The sequence below is a fragment of the Cuculus canorus genome, chromosome 6 (genome assembly GCF_017976375.1).
Source record: "Cuculus canorus isolate bCucCan1 chromosome 6, bCucCan1.pri, whole genome shotgun sequence".
Lineage (NCBI taxonomy): Eukaryota > Metazoa > Chordata > Aves > Cuculiformes > Cuculidae > Cuculus > Cuculus canorus.
Genome location: NC_071406.1, coordinates 11400501 through 11419805, shown reverse-complemented (window position 1 = coordinate 11419805; position 19305 = coordinate 11400501). Strand labels below are relative to the sequence as shown.

The 19305-nt window shown below is 41.9% G+C and overlaps 1 protein-coding gene across 12 annotated transcripts in view; it reads left to right on the top strand.

Moving 5' to 3' along the window:
* KALRN (kalirin RhoGEF kinase) overlaps positions 1 to 19305 on the top strand; it is a 513673-nt gene that overhangs the window by 168574 nt on the left and 325794 nt on the right. For all 12 annotated transcript variants that reach the window (XM_054069262.1, XM_054069263.1, XM_054069264.1 and 9 more), the window contains exon 3: positions 9779 to 9893. In XM_054069262.1, the coding sequence (XP_053925237.1) occupies positions 9779 to 9893 (115 nt within the window). The remainder of the gene's footprint in view (positions 1 to 9778; positions 9894 to 19305) is intronic.

The following is a 19305-nucleotide window of genomic DNA, read 5'->3' as shown; positions in this document are numbered from 1 at the left end:
AAGCATTTGCACTTCTTCCACATCCCACCTAGAAGAGTTTCTCAGGATCCTTCCCAGCATCTTCCCATTCCCCGAAGGGCTCAGAAGAGTGTCAGCGCGTGGGCTCCTGCCTGTCATCCAGGTACCGTCTGCTTGTCTGCCGAGGCAGGAGTACAAAGGAGGAGGCTGGCTGGGTTTCTGAGAGGGTGGTTGAGCACAGAGGAATCATCAGCAAAAGGCAGAAGAGTGTAATAAACTGTTGAGCTGCTGCGGCTGTGACAAGCAAAGCTCCCAGTGTGTGTTCAGTGAAATAGGAGGTTTTTCAATGGACTTCAGGCAGCAAAAGGCACAGTGAAGGGAGAATTAGGTGGTCAAAGTTTGGCCATCTCCATTCTTCAAAAGCCCCTTGGCCCCAGCCCCGCATATCTCAGGAGCAGCTTTCTGAGCTGGGTCACAGCAACGTCTGAGCTGGCCTGAGAGCCTGAAGGGAAAACAGAGAGAGGTTTCCTAAAAGGTCTTGCAGAGGAGGAATTTCAGTGTAAATAGATCAGATGAAAAGGTGACTTTGCAATTAGATTTCACTAAATTTAGACCAGCAGGTTGAATGAAAGAGGCTCAGAGAGAAAGACGCTGGACTTCCCCAAAACTTGTCTGAGGACACCACAGGTCACTTAGTGCCAGGACCACAGGACAACATCTGCAGAAGCATTTCTTTCTTTTTCTGCAGTGGACTTCATTGCAACTTCATTCTTCAGAGAAAAGGATGAAATAAGATCCCAGGGCCCTCCAGGCAGTGGAAGAGTTCAGATCCAGGTTTCAGGGGGTCTCAAATGCTGATTTGTGGACACTGAAATTTGTATTGGAATGGGAATAGAACTAACCAAAATGTTTAATGTTTGAAGGATATAAACACTTTGTATTTGCACAAAAAGTTTTTATTTAGATTAAAAGTTTCCATTTTCTTCTTTCTCTGGAATGGAAATTTCAAGTGGAACATCAACAATTCCTCTATATTTTGTTACAGAAAAATGTCTTCTTTTTTATACCATTTCCTGCTGTAATTCAAAATCAATGGAAGTTCCAAAAGGAGGAAATACGTTATTATAAAAACATGCCATTGCTTAGCTATTGAACTTTCCTAGTGGTTTTGGACCATCGTGCTTTCATCTAGAATTTGTTAATGCATTGATACAGATTTTTCTTTGAAGATGAAAATGAGGAACTTTAGGCTCTGAAGTTTCCAGGTCTTTTGAAGAGGTCTGAGCCTGCTGGGGTTTTTTTTGTTTGTTTTTTTTTCCTTTTGTTTTTCAAGGGTGTAAGGTTATTTTTGAGGATAGAGAAGAGCCTTTACCTGTAGGAGCTGTATAGATATCTTCATTGGGACTCTAAGGTTAGAGCAGAAATCAAAATATTTCTGGAATTTCTGATTTCATTTACAGGTTGTAAATATAGCGTGCAGAATCAGTTGCTGTATTTCTTTCCATAGGTTTTAACAGTAACCGTGGACTAAATTAAGCAATTTCTGTAGACAATGTCACTGCCAGCACTTACTGTCCTGACCCTTGGACACCAGCAGCTTGCCAAGATCTGCCAATATCTACTTTGAGAAGGGAGATTTCTCATTTATGTACTTGCTTAATTAGCATGTGTGAGAGTAGTAATGCAACCTGTGCTGCCTTGTGGAGAAGCAGAAAGGGTCAAGTGCCATACAAAACTGGGCCAGAAATCAACACAATCAAAGTATCTATCAAAAAAGACTCTCAAGAGCTTCTGAGATGTAAATAACGGTGTCATCCAAACACGCTGGACTCCTGGTTGATGGATCTCTGCATCCTGTCATACAGGTAGAGCATTTCAGTTAACGATAGGGACTTTCAAAATAACAGTAAGAGGAAGGAATTGAGCCTGTGAAGCAAGAAGTTGTATATACATCTCATCCTGTTCCAGCCCTCAGGGTTTTCTAGTCCTTAAAGACACAGTAAGTTCCATATATATCTAAGCAAAGTCCTTGTCTTCATTTATGTAGGCAGTCAAGGGTTGTCCTTATGTTAAAATTGAGGCTGGGAGCTTATAAATCAGTATAAGGATGCAGGGAGGTGACTGTAGCACTTGAGGTAATTAATATGGTAACAACCAACCATTTTGGTCATTTTGCAGTAAGGTTTACTCTTCTGTCCCACTAATGAGACTTGTCACCTCTGAAAAATTCATTATTTCTATGAAAGCCCTTTGGTTTGTAGGCTTATATTTTTTCCTAAAGAAACAGTTTTAACTGACAAGAAGCACTGAAATTCACATCTGGACATCCTCATAGAATCATGGAATCTAGAATAGTTAGGGTTGTAAGGGACCTTAAAGATCATCTAGTTCCAACCCCTCTGCCATGGGCAGGGACATCCTACTAAATCAGGCTGCTCAAGGCCCCATCCAACCTGGCCTTGAACACCTCCAGGGATGGGGCAGCCACAGCTTCCCTGGGCAACCTGTGCCAGTGCCTCACCACTCTCATTGTGAAGAAATTCTTCCTAATGTCCATTCTAAATCTATCCCTCTCCAGTTTGTACCCATTCCCCCAGTCCTATTCCCGCAAGCCTTTATGAATAGCCCCTCTCCAGCTTTCCTGTAGCCCCTTCATGTACTGGAAGGTCGCTACAAGATCTCCTCTGAGCCTTCTCTTCTCCAGGATGAACGAGCCCAGCTCTCTCAGCCTGTCCTCCTAGGGAAGGTGCTCCAGCCCTTCGTATTAGCAGTCATTGGAGTTTTTTTATACTTTTATTTGAGGGAAAATATAATAATAAATAATATTTGAAATGGAAATACTTTGCAGGGATGTGCAATTTCAGAAACATTTTCATCTGCCAGCTTTTGCCAGCTCTAAGCTGAATTTCTTCTTAAAGCTGGAGGAGAAAAAGGCTTCCTAATAGCAATTATTTATGTCCAATAGATTGAATTCTCCCCTGAACTTTCATTAATTTGCAGATTCCTCTGCTTGGCTGTAGTTGTTGAGGACTTAACTTCTTGGGATGCAGCAAACCTGAGCAGCTACTTGTATTGAATCCGTTTATCATGTATTTCACTTTGCTGATGAACATCAGAAACTTTCCCTTGCTGTTTCTCTGTGCCTATGTCAAATGAGGAAGACAGTATGTGATCAGGTGCATATGGCCTGTCTTTGTTTTGACTTATTCTGTACAGTTTCCAGTGTTAACGCTCAGCAGCATGAGTTTGGGTTGCCTGTTACTACCGCCGACAGCAGTGTCACTTACATTTGCCGGGTGCTATTTTGTTCCCTTCCCTTCTCCAGGGGCGAGGGGATGCACCATGGGGTATTTTGGTTTTGAAGATTTGGAGTTTATTTTGTCCATTTTCTTTATTGTTTTTTTTTAAATATGTACAGCTATTCTCATACATCTGTGATAGAGGAAGGGAAATAAAAAATGCTGCGTTACAGCTGGGGCAAAAGGCAGTGAGGTTTGCATAGGTGTGTGTAAGGATCAGCGTTGAAGAGGAGGATACTGGTGTTCCCTGGATACTGAGCAGCAAACCAGGTTCTTACAGAGGAAGAAACAGGGTCCTTGGTCTGACTCTGGAAGTTTTGTCTTCCACACAAAGAAGCTTTTCCTTTGTTTTAATGAGTTTCAATCTTCCTTAGTTTTGCTTTGCTGGGACAATAACTTTCTTCGTGGGAAATGAGACAATTTTCCCAGAGACTTGTTGGCAAGTAAACATTTTAAATTAAAGAAGTAAACATTTTAAATCAAAGAAGTACCCACAAATACTTGCGTAAATCACTGAAGGTGTATTACAAGCCACAGCAGATGGTCGCCAGACCCATGCAGTGGCTCTGGGTTGTTGTGGAACAAATCCACCAGGTGGGAAATGGGATCCCTCAAGTGGCTGCACTGAGCATCCTGTCTACAGCCTCTGATCTGCTCTGCCAATGGATCTTCTGGTAGGAATGTGCAGTCCTGTTTTTGGAGTCATTAGTGCTAGATGAAATGTTGCAAACATTTGGCACTAGGATTTGTTTCAGGCACTTGACTTTGGAATATGAGGTTCAGCAGAGAGCACCACGCTGGAGGATCAATTCCTGATGAGTGCAGCTGTGTTAATTTGTAGGTAGGCTTTTTGTGTGAGGTTAGATTTCCACCATTGCTGCCCTAGAATCACCTGCTTTGGGACCAGCTGAATTTGAGGGTGATCCTATATATCCTATATAACCTACATAGGTAATTCTGTATATGAACATTACAAAAAATGAATCCCTGTTGAAGCTGCAGGAGTTCTAGTGTAGAGGTCTGTTCAGAGGAGGCCTGATAGCAAGTAGACTCTCACAGAGCTCAGTTATGGCAGGGAAAGGAATATTATTTTAAGTCTCAGTTACCAATTCCCTGATACTTTTCTTTCCTAGGAAGTCTGTCAATTAGATTTAGAAATCCAGAGCATATTGTTTGTCATTTTAGTGAGGTGTTGGACATCAGCTGAGCTCGTTCTGTCTCCTAGTTCTATTTATTATCATCCATTTTTTACCATATTTTGGACTGAAATACCTTTTGAGGAGTATTTCATCCCCTCTGGAAACTCACTTATGGTCTCACCAGAGTCTGCAGCACCAAGATCGATCAGCTTGCAATCTAGAGGGGTCAGATGAAGCAATGTATTCATTTGAACTGCAGCAGACATCTGAATGGAGGCCAGAGATGCCATCTACGACTCCTGTCTGTCGCTGATGTGTTGCAGGACCTTAGACAAGCTACTTGGGAGCCTTTACATGTGTGGATATTTGTCTGAATCCATAGTTAGTCCTTGTGAATTCATGCTTATAAAGAGAGTTTGAAAGGAAGTAGAGGGCTTAAATCTCTTAAAGATAGATAGATAGATGCAGGCAGGTAAGTATTGTGGTAGATGGGCTGATTGAACTGGAGACAGGAAGCTTGAAAACAAAGCTTGATAAAATCATTATCAGTTGTATACAAGAAGACCGCATTAAAGGAAACCGATAATTTCCTATCTTAAATAGGATTATATGAAGCTGCAATTTCAGCTTTTTTTGTATGATCAAGGATGGATGTACCTTGGGCTTTGAAATTGGGAAGGCTCTCATATAGACTTCACATTAATAATCCTCTCGGTTGACCAACATCCTGACTCACCTCTGGGCAGTTGAAACCACCATAGGCAGAAAAATTTGGGTCCACCACTGAGAGTATTAAGATGTCAGTTCATGGAGCTGCCAGGACAGAAGTCTTGTGGCTGGAGTGCCTTTTCTCTTGGTTGTAGGCTTGACCAGAAAAGTGGTCATCAGGTCACTGACTGTGCCGCCTCCTTCCATGCAGCTTTTTTTTGAGGTTCCTGTAATGTTTTCTTTTAATGTGGTGTGCATTGTGATGCCTTGTGCCATCACTGCAATGTCCTCTGTATGAATTGTGGAGGAAAAATGATGTAATCCTTCTTCTGGGAACAAATGCTGAATCTAGCAATGGTTTCCGTATAGACTAGAAGAAAGGGAGATGAGAAGAACTGACAAGCAAGCCAGTTACAGGCAAGGGCATCAACAAAGGGTTTTGCAGGAGGAATGCAAGACATATATGGCTAAATATTTGTTCTCAGTGTACTTTGTGCCCTGAAGGACACATGTTTTTCTGACTCCTTTTTCCAAAGCACTAATAACTAGACCATCTGTTTGCCTCTCTCAATCAAAGCGAAGCCTGTGAAAACCCACCTTGAAAAATGATTAGGAATTATCAGTTGTTTGTTTTAGCATTTAATAACTGTACTTAGCAAACCCAATGACATGTTTGATTATTGCATCCCATGCCTGTGAGCCCAGTGGGAGGCAGGAGCTGGGATATATTGATCAGAGAAATTGAGACACTTCCATTTTCTATTTTCTATTAAAACAGTATGCTGGGTAGCTCTGCGAAGGGACTGTGCATCTAAAATTTGTGTTGAGATCAAAGCCAGCTTGGGGCAAGATTAGCCTCCTTGGGTTATATATCTCTGTTATAGAGACAGAGTTTCTATAATGGTTTTAGTTACTAACTTTTAGTCTAAGCACTGTGGAGCTCTAACACAGAGGACTAAGGGTCAGAAAACCTCGCTTCTGCTCCTGTTTCTTCAAGTGACTTGCTGAGGGATCTGGGATGAATTTCTTCCCCTCTTTGTACCTCACTATTCACCTCAGTAAAAAAGGAGATGATAATAAAGAAGACAAAAGACATAGACTCTCTGTACAGCCAGCGCTAAAAGATTTTCTTCTCTTTTGGAGGCTGTTGCTACCTGTCTGGAGGCTATGCTAGAGGAGATGAGGGCCCTAATGTAGGCACGTTGGGCGTCTAAAGTTCAGTGATGGAAATATCCCATTTAGAAAAGCTGAGATTCGTGGTTATAAACTGCAAGAGAGTTTTTAATTTGAGTAAACCACAGTTACTGAATTCTGTGAGTCTTATGGAAGATTGAACACACTGTGGTTTGTTCTGGAAGAAACCTGATGTTTCTTCATAAAGGCTTTTCATAAAATTGTTAATTAGACAAGCATTGGTAAAAATTGGGGATTTCTCATGAATAATTTAGAAACAAGTGGAGGATTTTAATGTGTCTGATGCACTTGTAATAATAATTTCACCCTATTGCTTAAAGCATAGAGTAGTACTTTTATCACAAATAAGAAACATTTGTTTCTAAATCTCACATTTCTTAAGATTTGCACCATGTCTCCTTCTGTGCCATAGGACCAGAAGGAATAAGTAAGTAAGTCCAGGTACTTACTTATCCTTCCATCATCCAGAAACTTCCATTTGGGTCATCATGTGACCTTCCTCCTCCCATAAGAATTTACTTATTTTCTTCAGTCTGTCCTGTTAAATTCTGACTGTGCTAGAGCCTTTTTTATCCTGTGCCCCTAAGGACACTTCAGATGAACTGTTGAGGGGGAATTTTTATCCTGAAGCAAAGACAGGACAAGAATGTTCTGGACCCTGTTCCTATTTTTGTAGCCAAAATTTTTGTGTTACTGTTAGTAAAAGGGTCAAGAATTTTCCATTTTAAATTCTTTCAGGCTACCAGGCTTCTTTTTTATTTCAGAGCTTGCTTTGATTGAACTTTAGGTGGGAAATGGGTCCCTGGCCACAAATGGAATTTTTGTTTTTTACCAAGCTGAGGTGAGTGGGCAGCATTGGAATGATCAGGGTTGCTGGGCTGTGGGCAACTTGTGGCCCATTCTGGGTGTTTTGTATCCTAGTAGAGGATCGGGCTTGGATGACATCCTGTGGGCTTGGATGTCTTCTGCTCTTATTTCTTAGCATTTTTCCACTTTGTAGAAAAATCTAAGTGATTGGGGATGGGGGAGGAGAGGAAGCCTGACTAAGTAGCTGGTAGCATGTTCTTCTGGGATGCAATTCAAGTTCAAGTCTCTGCTTCAGTGAATATCTGGAAACTTTTGAAAGCCTTGGTTACATCTTGATATGACGGGAAATTTTTCAAAACCTTGAAAAGCTTCCTGTGTTGAAAAAAAATTCCCTCCAGCTTTAGTTACTGCATTGGTTTGCCATTCTGTTGGCTGGCTTGCTTTTCTGTTGGATACATCATGCATGATATAATGGTTTTGGCATTGTTACATTAGCGTGAAATAATCTCAACAAAGCGAGAATGTGCTTAAAATGAAGATTTTTTTTTTTAAGGCACATACATGTATACAGGTCTGAAAATAAAAATGAGCGTATTTCCTTGTAAACTGAATCCTTGTTAAATTAACCCCCACCCCACTCATGCTATGTGGTAGAGGCATGGATCGGCCAAGGTGAAACTGATTTCTCATGGATCTTCCTCACCTTCATGGTGTGAAGCCAAAAGACAAACATCAGGCCCAGAGATGTGGATGGAGATTATGCAGGACAGGTTTTATACTCCATATGTACCCCTGGCTGCACGAGGGCTCAAAATAAAGATGGCATCTGTTGTTTGACTACTCTGCACTTGTACGCCTGGACAAATCAGATGTGGCCTGGCTCCAATGAAGAGTTGCATGATGTAGCCCTTCAAGTATATAGCATCCATTGAAAACTATGGGAATTTCAATGCTCATGAACTGTAACTCTGTATCTATATAGATGAAGTTTATGTAAGATGCTTTGACTTGTACAGAAAACTCTTCAGCTAGGACTCGGTAACTTGCTAAAAAGTAATATATATATTTAAAATGTTTATATAGTAACAATATTGCTATCTTTAGCTTCTTCTGTGTGACTCTGGTCATATAGAGTGACACTGCATCAGAAGGTGATCTTGTACCTATCATGGCATCAGCTGAATGGACAGTTTCAGAACAAAATGGAGAGAGGGTATGTTGTCACATGGGACCTGGATGTTCAAGTATTGTCTCTGTTCTGTAAGCAAGGACAGCTGGAAAACCTGTGCTTTGGGAGTATGTGCGTGTATCTCATCAATTTGGTTTCTCTTTGTCCACCCACTGGAGCCATATGAAGCACCTCCTTGATTCTTGATCCAAATTCTGTCTGGAGCAATTCTTTGTCCACTAATGATCTAGGATACTCTTTCCAGGCACAAGTATGCTCTCGTCTCTATACAGCAGAACCGTTTAGGGCTCTTCCTGCTGAATTAGGGTGTTTGGGACTTCTACAGAAGTCATGGCCTCACAGAGTGCAAATGTCCTGTGTTCTGCATGAGAGAACACAGCATGGGTCAGTGCTGGAGATATGCATGTCCTTGCATAGCTCTTTCTTCTTGTTAGCCAGATAAAATAGTTCAGAGAAGCACAGTAGTTTTCCCTTCTGAGGAGTGATATTTCTGTTAAAAGGATTATATTTCCCATTGAAAAGTGCAAGCTCATCTGCATTTTCACAGCATATTTGCAAGGTCCTTGCAGTGCTGTGCTAGCTTTCTGAACTGTAGAATTTTTCCTAGATAACAATGTAAACATGTATCTAACAACACACAATTCCTGAAAAAGTCCTTTGATAATATGTGAAGAAAGAACAGAGCGTTGAGTGAGGCACTGGATTTCAGTTTCAAGCTTATTAAACTTTATTAACAACAGAGAATAGAATAAGGTGCTGTAGAGTAGCTTGTATTCACCCCTATATTTATGATTGTGTAATTCAGGGTAGAGTCATTCCTTTATGGCTAAGCCTTTTGACAGTTGCTGTAAAACATGAAGTGCCAGACAGTGGCAATTTAAAAGGAGTGGATTTTAAGGCAGGAAAGCTATAGGAAAGAAACCCAACCAAACCAGAAATTGTCCCAACGGTCAACAGAACTCTCTAAATAGAAAGTATAGAAGACATGAACTTCTAATCAAAATTTCAATTTCTAGTGAATTGCCAGATAGATTAGAATGTCTTACTGCATAAACATTACTGGGATACATCACTTTTAACTGGTGTGATGTTGCAAACTTTCTGGCAATGAACGATGCAACACACTGAGTAAAAGTGAAAAATACTTCAACTTTCTCAGTCTTGACCAGTTTAAAACTACCCCCACAGTAGGATTTCATCAGCATTGCCTGCTTGGACTGGCAGTTGCCTTAGATTTGATGGGATTAGGAGTGTAGCTAGTAGCGATTTTCCTTGTGTGTTGTTTTTTTTCTATTTCTTTTATTTCTCCCCTTTGGAGCTCCAGCAAATACAAACATGTCTTCCTCAATTAGGCAAGCCTAAAAACTACAAAGAGTGCAGAGGCTCTTGAATGTGTCGTAATTTATATTTATCGATTCAGTGCACATAGTTTTTTTGACGTGTGTTTCCTGTCTGATTTTCTAACAATCCTTTATTTTCCGCAGGTGGCCGTGATAAACGAGGTGGTCCTGTCTTGACCTTCCCAGCCCGCAGCAATCACGACAGAATAAGACAGGAAGACCTTCGGAAACTTGTGACTTACTTGGCCAGCGTGCCAAGGTAAAGCTAGAAGGAAAACACTTCAAAGCTTAGGGTGGATGGGTGGGTGGGGAACTTGTTCTTGGCAGTTGCTGATTTCCAAGTATTAACATTTAGTACCTTCAGTTCTTGGGATGGAGAAACAAAAGTGTTCCCTTCCTCCTCCTGTGTATGCTCTGGTGGTTTTTATCGTACATGCAGCAGTTCAGGAGCCCTGGAGCAGAGGCACTGCAAGCAGACCCAGGCTTCGTGCTTGCAACAGCAATGAGGAGCAGCTGTCACTCTCCATGTTTCTGTGTGGCTCTTCTAGAGGAGTGGAAAGGGAGGAGAGTACTTGGAGGTCTGCAGTTAAATAGAGCAATCTGGAGAAAGCCTGCTGTCTGCTGTTGCTTTTTAATACCCTATGGGAGGTTCATGGGAGCTGTGGTTAAGGGACTATAGTTTCTGGGGAGGAGAGCCCACCACATGCAAGGAGGCAGATCTTCCTGCTCTGGCACTTTGCAAATCTTTCTTTAGGCTTGGGAAAGAACATGGGTGGGCTAAGGGGAAAGCCTGTTTCAAAAGTAGGTATTTCAAATGGTTTTGCTTTAAACTAGCACCTTTCCTTGCGTTAGTCCCAGTGTCCCTTCTCCAGCACTCAGGTCCCTATCCCTTTCCCAGGGTTGCTGGAGGAAACGTCTGTTGCTCGTGCATATTTGTATTTGCAGGCTTTGGGAGACAGTTTATAAGGCTCAGTGCCCAGGCAGGTATTTCTGAGCCAATGTTTAATGCCTCCGAGAGTATGAAGCTATGTACGCCCTCATCCAGCTTCCTTTCCCTACTTTCAAATTTGCCAAATATGCTTGCCCACTAACCACTGCACCGGTTATTGAGGTGAAGGCTATTCCAGGGCAACTGAGGGGCTAAGAATGGATGTTTATGGTTGCAATAACACATCCCGTGCCACTCAGCAGCTTCTTCTTTGTTAAACCCAGGGTATGACCTGTTAAACAGTACTCGTAATTTTGCAAAGGGTGTTAAGTTAACATCTGAAGGGCAGAGGGATTGGCGGCATCTGAAAGTTGAGGCTTAAGGGTCTTGGACTTGCATTCAGTTCTTTAAACATGTAACGTGCAGAGAACAAAGTTCCTACTTTAAGTATGGAAGAGAGTTGAGGGCTGCTAGGAGACTTATCACTCAGTGGCCGAGAGTGAGGGGCAAACGCAGCCACATGTGCAAGCCATCATTTCCTTTTGACAGGACTTCACAAGACCTCTGACAATGTATTCTTTTGCTGCATTGGACTTCTGCTCTTCAAGGTTTTACTAATAAGCTGAGTTGGTTTGCTTTCCTCCCCACCCCTCTCCCTTTTGTTCCTCTAGCTAGCTCTATTTCCAGCCATATTGTGAGAGGGATTACAGACATGCTGCAGGGCTGGGAGAGCAATAGGTCACTCTCTGGGAGTGCATGTCTCAGGGCTTGGCAATCCCCCTCCAGCTGCTGCAGTAATAAAGCTGCCCCCTTACATCTTATCATCTTTTGCATGGTCACAAATAGGAAGATATGACATTGCTTGGGGTTGCAAGCAATTGCACAGCAAAATTGACCTTCTAACATGTCAACCTTTTCTATTAATTGCTATTCCCACATGGAGGTGGCAGCAGTAGGAAGATGCACCCCTTCTGTTCCCCAGTCTCCCGCAACTAAATCGATTAGCTCAATCTTTGATGGTGCTTTTGGCTATTTCACTCTGAATCAGTCCAGCAATGATTTTTCTCTGATGATGCAGAAGCTGGAGGACAGAGGTGTGTGCTGAAGGATCTAATCTTTTCTTAAGATCCTTCACAACTCCATAGGCAAACCTCTGCATGGGTGTAAAATGTTCGGGAGAGGGGATGGTGAAGCAAGAGGTGAATCCTTTAGGTTCCTTGTAGTCCTGTTTTGCCTGGTGCTGCAGCTGTGAACTCACTGCTGTAGGAGGGAAACGTGACCACAGAATTTGTGGGTTTGGCATGTGGGATTCTCACAACCTGTGCAGTGTGAGAAAATGATGAAAACTCATTTTCCCTAAATGTTATGTTCACTTTAACAAGGACAACCAGCAGAGCTTTCAAACTCACTTACTTTTTTGGAAACAAATATATAGAAGGAACTGTTTGAATTCGTATCACTGGCTCCCACTTCGTATTTATTCCAAGATGACTGCTGAATAATTCTATCAGCCATCCACCAAAATCAACGGTTTCATTAGGGGAAGCTCTGAACAGGATTTCAGGAGAAACTGCTCTGATGTTCAGAGTGTTGAAAGGGGGAAAGAGATCTTTATGCTAGTTGAAAAACTAGAAATTCTTTGAGAAAAAAAGAGGCTGTAATTTATTATATTGACACCGGTATAATAATTCTTTCTTTATTCCCAGCGCAGTGGTTTCTGAGTGAGACAGATTGCTATCCACATTGATACTATCTGTCATTTAACCCTTGTTTTATACCTTAATGGAGGGGGCAGAGGTGCTGCATTGCTGGGAGCTTTGAGCAGGTATGAGATTGGTGATGAAATATGGTGATACATTAGGGTAAGTGAACCCGGGGTCTTGCAAGTGGCTTTCAGAGTTTCTGATTCAGTTTTCTCCAATTCCTTCTTCAAAACCAGAATAATAATGTGGGTTTCCTGAAAGCAGCAATATGCATTTGAGTCAGAGCAGGGTAGCAAGTAGTTTCATGTAGCTGGGAGTCAAGGTGTTTGCAGTCAGTGGGATTTTCTGCATGGTGGGGGTTGCTGCTTGGGGATTAAGACTTCAGATGGATCAATGCAGTTTGTTCATATCCCAGAACAGTAACTTTGCAGTCCATAGTACCTGGGCTGCCTAAGGGGTCCTGAAAGGTTCAAAAGCCCGATGATGTGGTCTTGGGTACTAGGAGAAGGTTGTGAGTAGGTATCTGACACTTTAGACTAATGTGGTCCTGGTTCAGTGCAGTACACTGGTTCTGCCAGGCAGTTCCACTATAATTAGTTACTAAGAAACGAAGGCGCTATTCATTAGAAGGAAAGATAATTGCCATGGATGCCAGGTTTCTACCACTCTATCATTTTCTGCTTGTTTTACATTTGCACTAATGCTTTCAGGATAGGCGAAGCTGTATTTCTTGTGAATCAGGATAGCTCCTATTTACATGCAAATTTAAATGGGAAATGATGATTAGAAATTTGGAGGGTGTGACTGAATCTAGGATAACATGGTGTTTGTAATTGAGGTAGCTGAGGGGGAATTTTCTGGCCTTGCGGAAGATTTTATTTAACACCAGTGCAGTGCCATCTATTCCAGTAGACTGATTTATGTGTGTGTAAATGAAACTAGCACCAGACCAATCTCCTCTGCAGGCCCTCTGGAATTAAGAATTAAGTAATGCGTGGGCTATAGGAGGATAAAAAGGAGACAGAATATTATTAGCCTGAGTTATCTCCTTGCATGGTGAAGCAATACGATGAAGGAAATGTTCTCTGTCAGCTATAGTGAATCTTCCGGCTGAATACATCAATCTGTTTTTGGAGGCAAGATACGCAGTCTTCTGTGCTTGCAGCAGAGGGGGAAACCTGAGATGCCTTGGAGCCTGTATTTTAAAGACATCTACATTTTATTTGTCCTCTGTTTGAAAGCTGGCTCAAGTATTTCCCTGTTCTGGGGGACATCCAGGGCTCATAACAGCAGCAAAATGTTTCCAAGGGACAGCCCTGTGTGTTTGAACAGCTCCTGAGAGCTGCCAGAGCTCTATGAAAGGTGCTAGGATTGGTAGAACAACTTAACTGCCTTCAGTGATTAGGGCTTTATAAAATTAGAAGAACAATACAGCGGATGGCAAAATGTAGCAACACTTGCCAACCCTTGGACTGATTTTAAGCTCTCCTGTGATGACCTGTGGTACTGTGTTTATTAGCTCCTCTGGCCTGGAGAAGTGTGAAACTCATTTTGTTGATTGATAGGAATTAAACCCTAGAGCTCTACTTTCTCTTACATCATCCAAGCACAAAAGAAACTTCTAAGGATCATTTTTTTCTAGAGGCTATTGTAGATCTACAAAAATAACCATGTATTTAAAAAATAACACCACAGACTTTATACTAATTTTAGTAGCTAAATATCTGGTGCCATGTATAAGATAATTATTCCACCATACACTTGTATCAAAATACCACAGTAAAAAAGAAGTGAAGCTAAAGAGGCCAAAGGGGCTTTGATAATTTCTTCAGATGTAAATTGATTTTTTTTTAAATAATTGTAAGTGTGTTTGGAGAAAGCAGCTCATTAGGTGTTTTTAACTGACATTGCTAGTGAATTTAAGAGCCTTTTGCCACATGATAACCAGTTCAAATCCAGCCTCCATACATGATCACCACTATCACCACCTCTTAGGGATTGGGGGACTTCTGTGGAAATTGTTGGTAGTCTCACCTTGTCCTGTTAAAAGACTTCTGATCACATCACTGTTTTGCTTCCTATGTCCCTTTACTGACCACCTCATGCTACCTGTTCACCTCTTGTTGGAGATCAGACCTTCAAAGATGAGCTCTAATTTCTTTCCAGCTGCAGTAACAACCTGTTGAGGTATTTCATTCTTAGATAAGTGGACAGTGGCTATAATGGATGTCAAAATTCTGCAGTAAATAAGTAATTCTTCTACAGCTGCCAGCCTGCAAGCTCCCCTGTTTGCCAGAAGCTGATAGAAAATGTGAACATTCTAGAAGTGCAGAGAGAGTAACAACAGTGATCAAAGCCTGAGAAGCAGAAGTTTGAAGATGTTGGAGATGTTTAGACTAAAGAGAGGGGAAGTAAAAGCTATGTGATTGCAATCCAATAGGCAAGACTGAGCTAAGGGAAGCAATTTGGTCTAAGTGAACATGGCAAATGGGAAAAAAAGAAATGGATTCAAATCCTAGATTGAAGAAATGAAGCAGGTTAGAATGGGACAATGAGACGCTGTTAGAAGGCGCATCAGAAATGACCTAGGTATTGTCACTCCTGTGTTGCAGCAGAGGGATAAAAAGAACAGCCTCTCCAGGTCTCGTGGCACTGCTTTTAATAAATCCGTGGAGTTTTTTTAAATGGGTGCAAGATTTTCCCTTCCTATCTTTCTTTATTTTTACCCCCAGATGTTTTTTTTAATGTTAGTGCAAACCTAAGGTAAGTGGGGACTTTCTGTATCAATTGCCAATTGCTTCCTGCTTTCATTGCCTGTTGCTGTTTTCCTGGATAGTGTAAGGCACAGTCTTGCACAGCTCTGGACCAAAAGTGTGTGTCCTTTATTCCTCTGCCTTCCAAGGGAGCTGAGCACGTGCTCAGACTGGTACCAGCTTGGTTTGCTGCTGCGCCCTGCAGTGCCTTCAAGCTGGATAGTGGTACAAATGTTTTCAGAGTGGTTTTGTGATGAACAGCACAAACAGCATGATACAGAGCTTTGCAGTTAATGTACTGTGAACCACACAGCTCATGTAGCCTTGTAGAGACTAATAAAAGGCGGGGTAAGCTGGGCTGTGCGTATCACTTCTACCAGCAATCATCAATAGCTTCTTTTTGGGCTGGTGGAAGAATCTGATCTTTCTGTTGAAGAATAGAGGCAAATGAGAATAACATCATGTTAATATTGAGACAAACTCATGGAGATTTGATTGTCTCGTTTCAGAACGTGAGCTTGAGGACCCAAATAAATAAATATAGTAAAGGTTGATGTTATTTCAAGACTGAATTCCTTGTTTGAAATATGAAATATTATGTATGAAATAAATTCCTCAAGGCATATAGAGAATACTTTGCAAATCCCTTTCTCTATCTTATATCCATAAATATTTGCACCCTAACTTCTTCAATATTCCTATATTCTTAAGTATTATAATAGCTTACTCCATTTTACTATGTATTAATTATATTCCAATAAATAATAGAAATTACTGAATGCCGAGTGCAGAGAAACTAGGATTTCAACTTGCCATTGTGTTTTTAAGCATTCTATTCAACACCAACATCTGCTTAATTTTAGACTATAAATTTGCAATTGAAAACTGTTAATATGAAGGAATCCCTCATTTATAGTGTCTGAATTATTTCCAAGGCAATTGTTCTTTTTTACAGGGTAGGGGAGGCTCCAAGTTTTCTCTCACTGCCAACCATGCAGACTCATTCTGAGATTTCAAAGTCATATTGTGTTCTTTCTGGTTCATCGAATGTCTCCAACGTAAAGATTCTCCAACAGGTTACTCATTTGAAGATTCAGGATTGTGGAGGTAGCCCTACAGGCCATGCTTAAGGTACAAAGAGCATTCACAAGCTTGGAGAAATTCTTTTTCCTGGCACTGTGCTGCTTTTCCAGCCCAGTGAGAGCTCAGTCATGCCTTCGTCAGTGGAGTCAGTGGTCACTGTTCAATTTTATGTTCTTCCCAGGCATCAAAGGTCCAATGCCTTTTGATTTTACCAGTCTGGCATCTTTTGCTCCAGCCCTTCCCTCCCAGCTGCAGGCTGTTTCTCCTCACCACAGGCAGCAAGTTCAGGCTGCAAGTTCAGAGCATCCAGAAGGATGGTAGTGAGTAGAATCCTTGCCCCAGTCTTTCCGGATATGCTGCACAGAAAAAAGTCAACAGGCTGCTACTGCCAAGCCATAGCTCCACAGCATCATCACACCTTTTTCTCTTTCTTACTGAGAGGAAGGACTGGAGGGCTCCTACAACCCTCAGAACAGAGTTAGAGATGCCTATGGCAGCACTTCCCACCAAAGGCATGGCCAAAGAGGGCTGACTTGGAAACAGCAACCGCCCATAAGGATGGTGACCCCACGCAGTGGCATCAGCTGAACATTGTCAAGGCATCCTGAGGGGTTGATAGGACAGTGGTCTGAGCTTTGGCAAGGCACTGAAAAAAAACCAGTTGTCTTCTCAGGGGAACCTCAGATGCTGCTCAGCTGAGCAAGGGCTGGGGGTTGCTGATCTCAGGCTCTTCCACACAGGATGGGTGCTTGCCCTGTGCAGCCACCCTATGTGTCAGTCTATTTCTGTTAGCAACGTTATAGGTACTGTTTGACTGCATTTCCAACAGAGATTTGGGCTAGGAGAGACTGTGCTCAGATTTCTCCAAATCTGTAGCATCAGCAAACCAAGCCCCCCTCGCCGTGCACACCACCACTGCTGTGATGAAGAAGCCACCGTGATCAAGTGACACCCAGTGGTGCCGGCAGGGTCTGGGGCCTGATCCCGTCCCCTGAGCTGTCTCACGTAGAGCTGCACTGCCTCACTCTGCTTTTTGAGCTCTGTCCAAGCCCTAGATCTGGGGATTAGATTAGCATTGTTCCTTCTTGCTAAATGGCTTTTGCATGTTGATTGTAGTAGCATTTGCTGCCTGGAAGAAGGAGCTGTGGTGATGAAGAAAAGGCAGAAACTTGTAAACTAGGGTATATCCTACACTCATTGACCAGTAAGAGGGCTGGTGGGCACTACAGCCTGCAATAAATTTATGCTCACCAGATTTTTCTCCATCCTCTTCTCATTGTCTCTTAGTCAAGTGGTTTGCATGTCTTTCACAAAACATTTCACCATGCTGCCCTCCTGGCCTCTTCTGTACTAGTACTGATTTAAAGCTGTTGTATGCTTCTCACAGGCTTTTTAACCATCAGATTTGTAGCTCCACAGTACTTTGAGCAGTCCAGGCAGCAGTGACCTGGAGATATCCATGGAGAAGGCAGGTTTCTCCGTGGAGAACGCAGGTTTGTGCTGATGTAAGCAGTAATTCAAAAGAGCTAAAATTAGCAGACAGAGACCTTTTGTGGGAGTGGTATGCTGGCTGTAAAGCTGGCACTGGCCAAATGCGGTTCCCTTCTGAAGCTGTCAGCAGCCATCAGCAGAATATGCAGTGGTTCAGCCAATCCTAACTTTTCTTTTCAGTGATCTCTTTCATACTGCTTTTGCAGAGGCTGTAAAATGTTTTTTGTCTCTTTCCAGCATGGTCGCTTGTGTTCCTCATCAGTAACTTCAGTACGTGCTACATCCTTTTCACTCTTGGATACTGTTTTGATTTGGAAGTGTCTTATGCCACCCTCTTCATGCATGTCATTGGAAACAGGAAAGCTACTGCGGTGCTTTGCAGTCAGCACACTGTGTAATGGGAATATTGTCAAAGGTATCTTGATGTCAATGGAAAGCTCTTCTAAACTCCAGTTCAGAATGATGAGACCTTTTCTGTGTGCCAATATGGAGGAAATAATGGGAGACACAGGAGTTGTCTCAGTCTAGACTGCTTAGTCCTTATCCTTATCTGCACAATGCAGAGCTTGAGTAGGACTGAAGATGTGTTTTGGGGAATATATTTTTAGCCTTGTCTCCAAACGATAAAAAGCTTATGCAATCATGCTGTCTGTCAGTCACTGTTTAAATCAAATCTGTCAGAGAAGACTCTTAAGAATATTAAATTCCTACAAATTTAATGAGAATAGACAGTTGTGTCAAGAAAAGAGATCTAGTTAGTGTCCACAGAGAGGGAAATGTGGTCTGAACTCACCCCTCCTTAGAGACTGGAGGTAGAGGGGTTATCTCCAGAGCATTTAAGAGGCAAATTCATTACTAAAAATTAGCGAATCAATGTGCAGACCACTACCAAGGGTTAGTCAGTTCCTATGCTCCTAAAAATGCATGCTAGTTTATGGTATTAGAAAATGGGATAATACTAAAATAGAACAATAACCAATTCATGGTAACATATGGTATTGAGCAGGCGGTTGCTGTTATAGTGTGGAAAGTATGGATTGAGACTGGCAAAATTTGTCTCAGAGGTTGGGATGCTCAATTCCCTGCTGTTTGCAGAGGGAATTGGTATCCAAGTTTGGTAGGCAGTTGTAAATCTCATCAATGGTTTCTTCTCATTTTCCACAAGGTGCTCCTAACCAAGTCAGGCTGTGGTATTTTATGTTTTCCTTGTGGATCCTGGCACTTCTGCAGAGTTCCCTATGGATGCTCTAATGCTGCGTGTGGTGAAACATAATTGTAACTATGTGGTGTGAGGCTGTTGGGCTACTTAGGTTAAGGAAAAAAAAGAGAGAGAGAAATACCTTAACACAAAATAAAATCATAAATAAGAAAAATAATTCTAGAATCTCTCCTCCCTTTCCAAGAAAAGGCAGAAAACTCAGACATGCTTTTGGCTCAGCAGATATTGACTGATCTGCAACATGTGCCACAGTGTACTTTTCTACTATTGACATTGGTTTCCCTGCCTGCGTACACAGGGCTTTATTTTATGTCTAAGTTTAAAGAGAAACCCAAATCTCTGGAGAATTTTCCAGCGATGTAATATTTTAGAAAGTTCTTTCGTGGTACTTCATCAAAAAGCCAAAGCACCACAACAGCTTTCCCTTGTCCTGCAAGTGCATTCAGGCAAATATCCTGCGCCTCTTCCATATACCTCACTACAATGCAAACAAG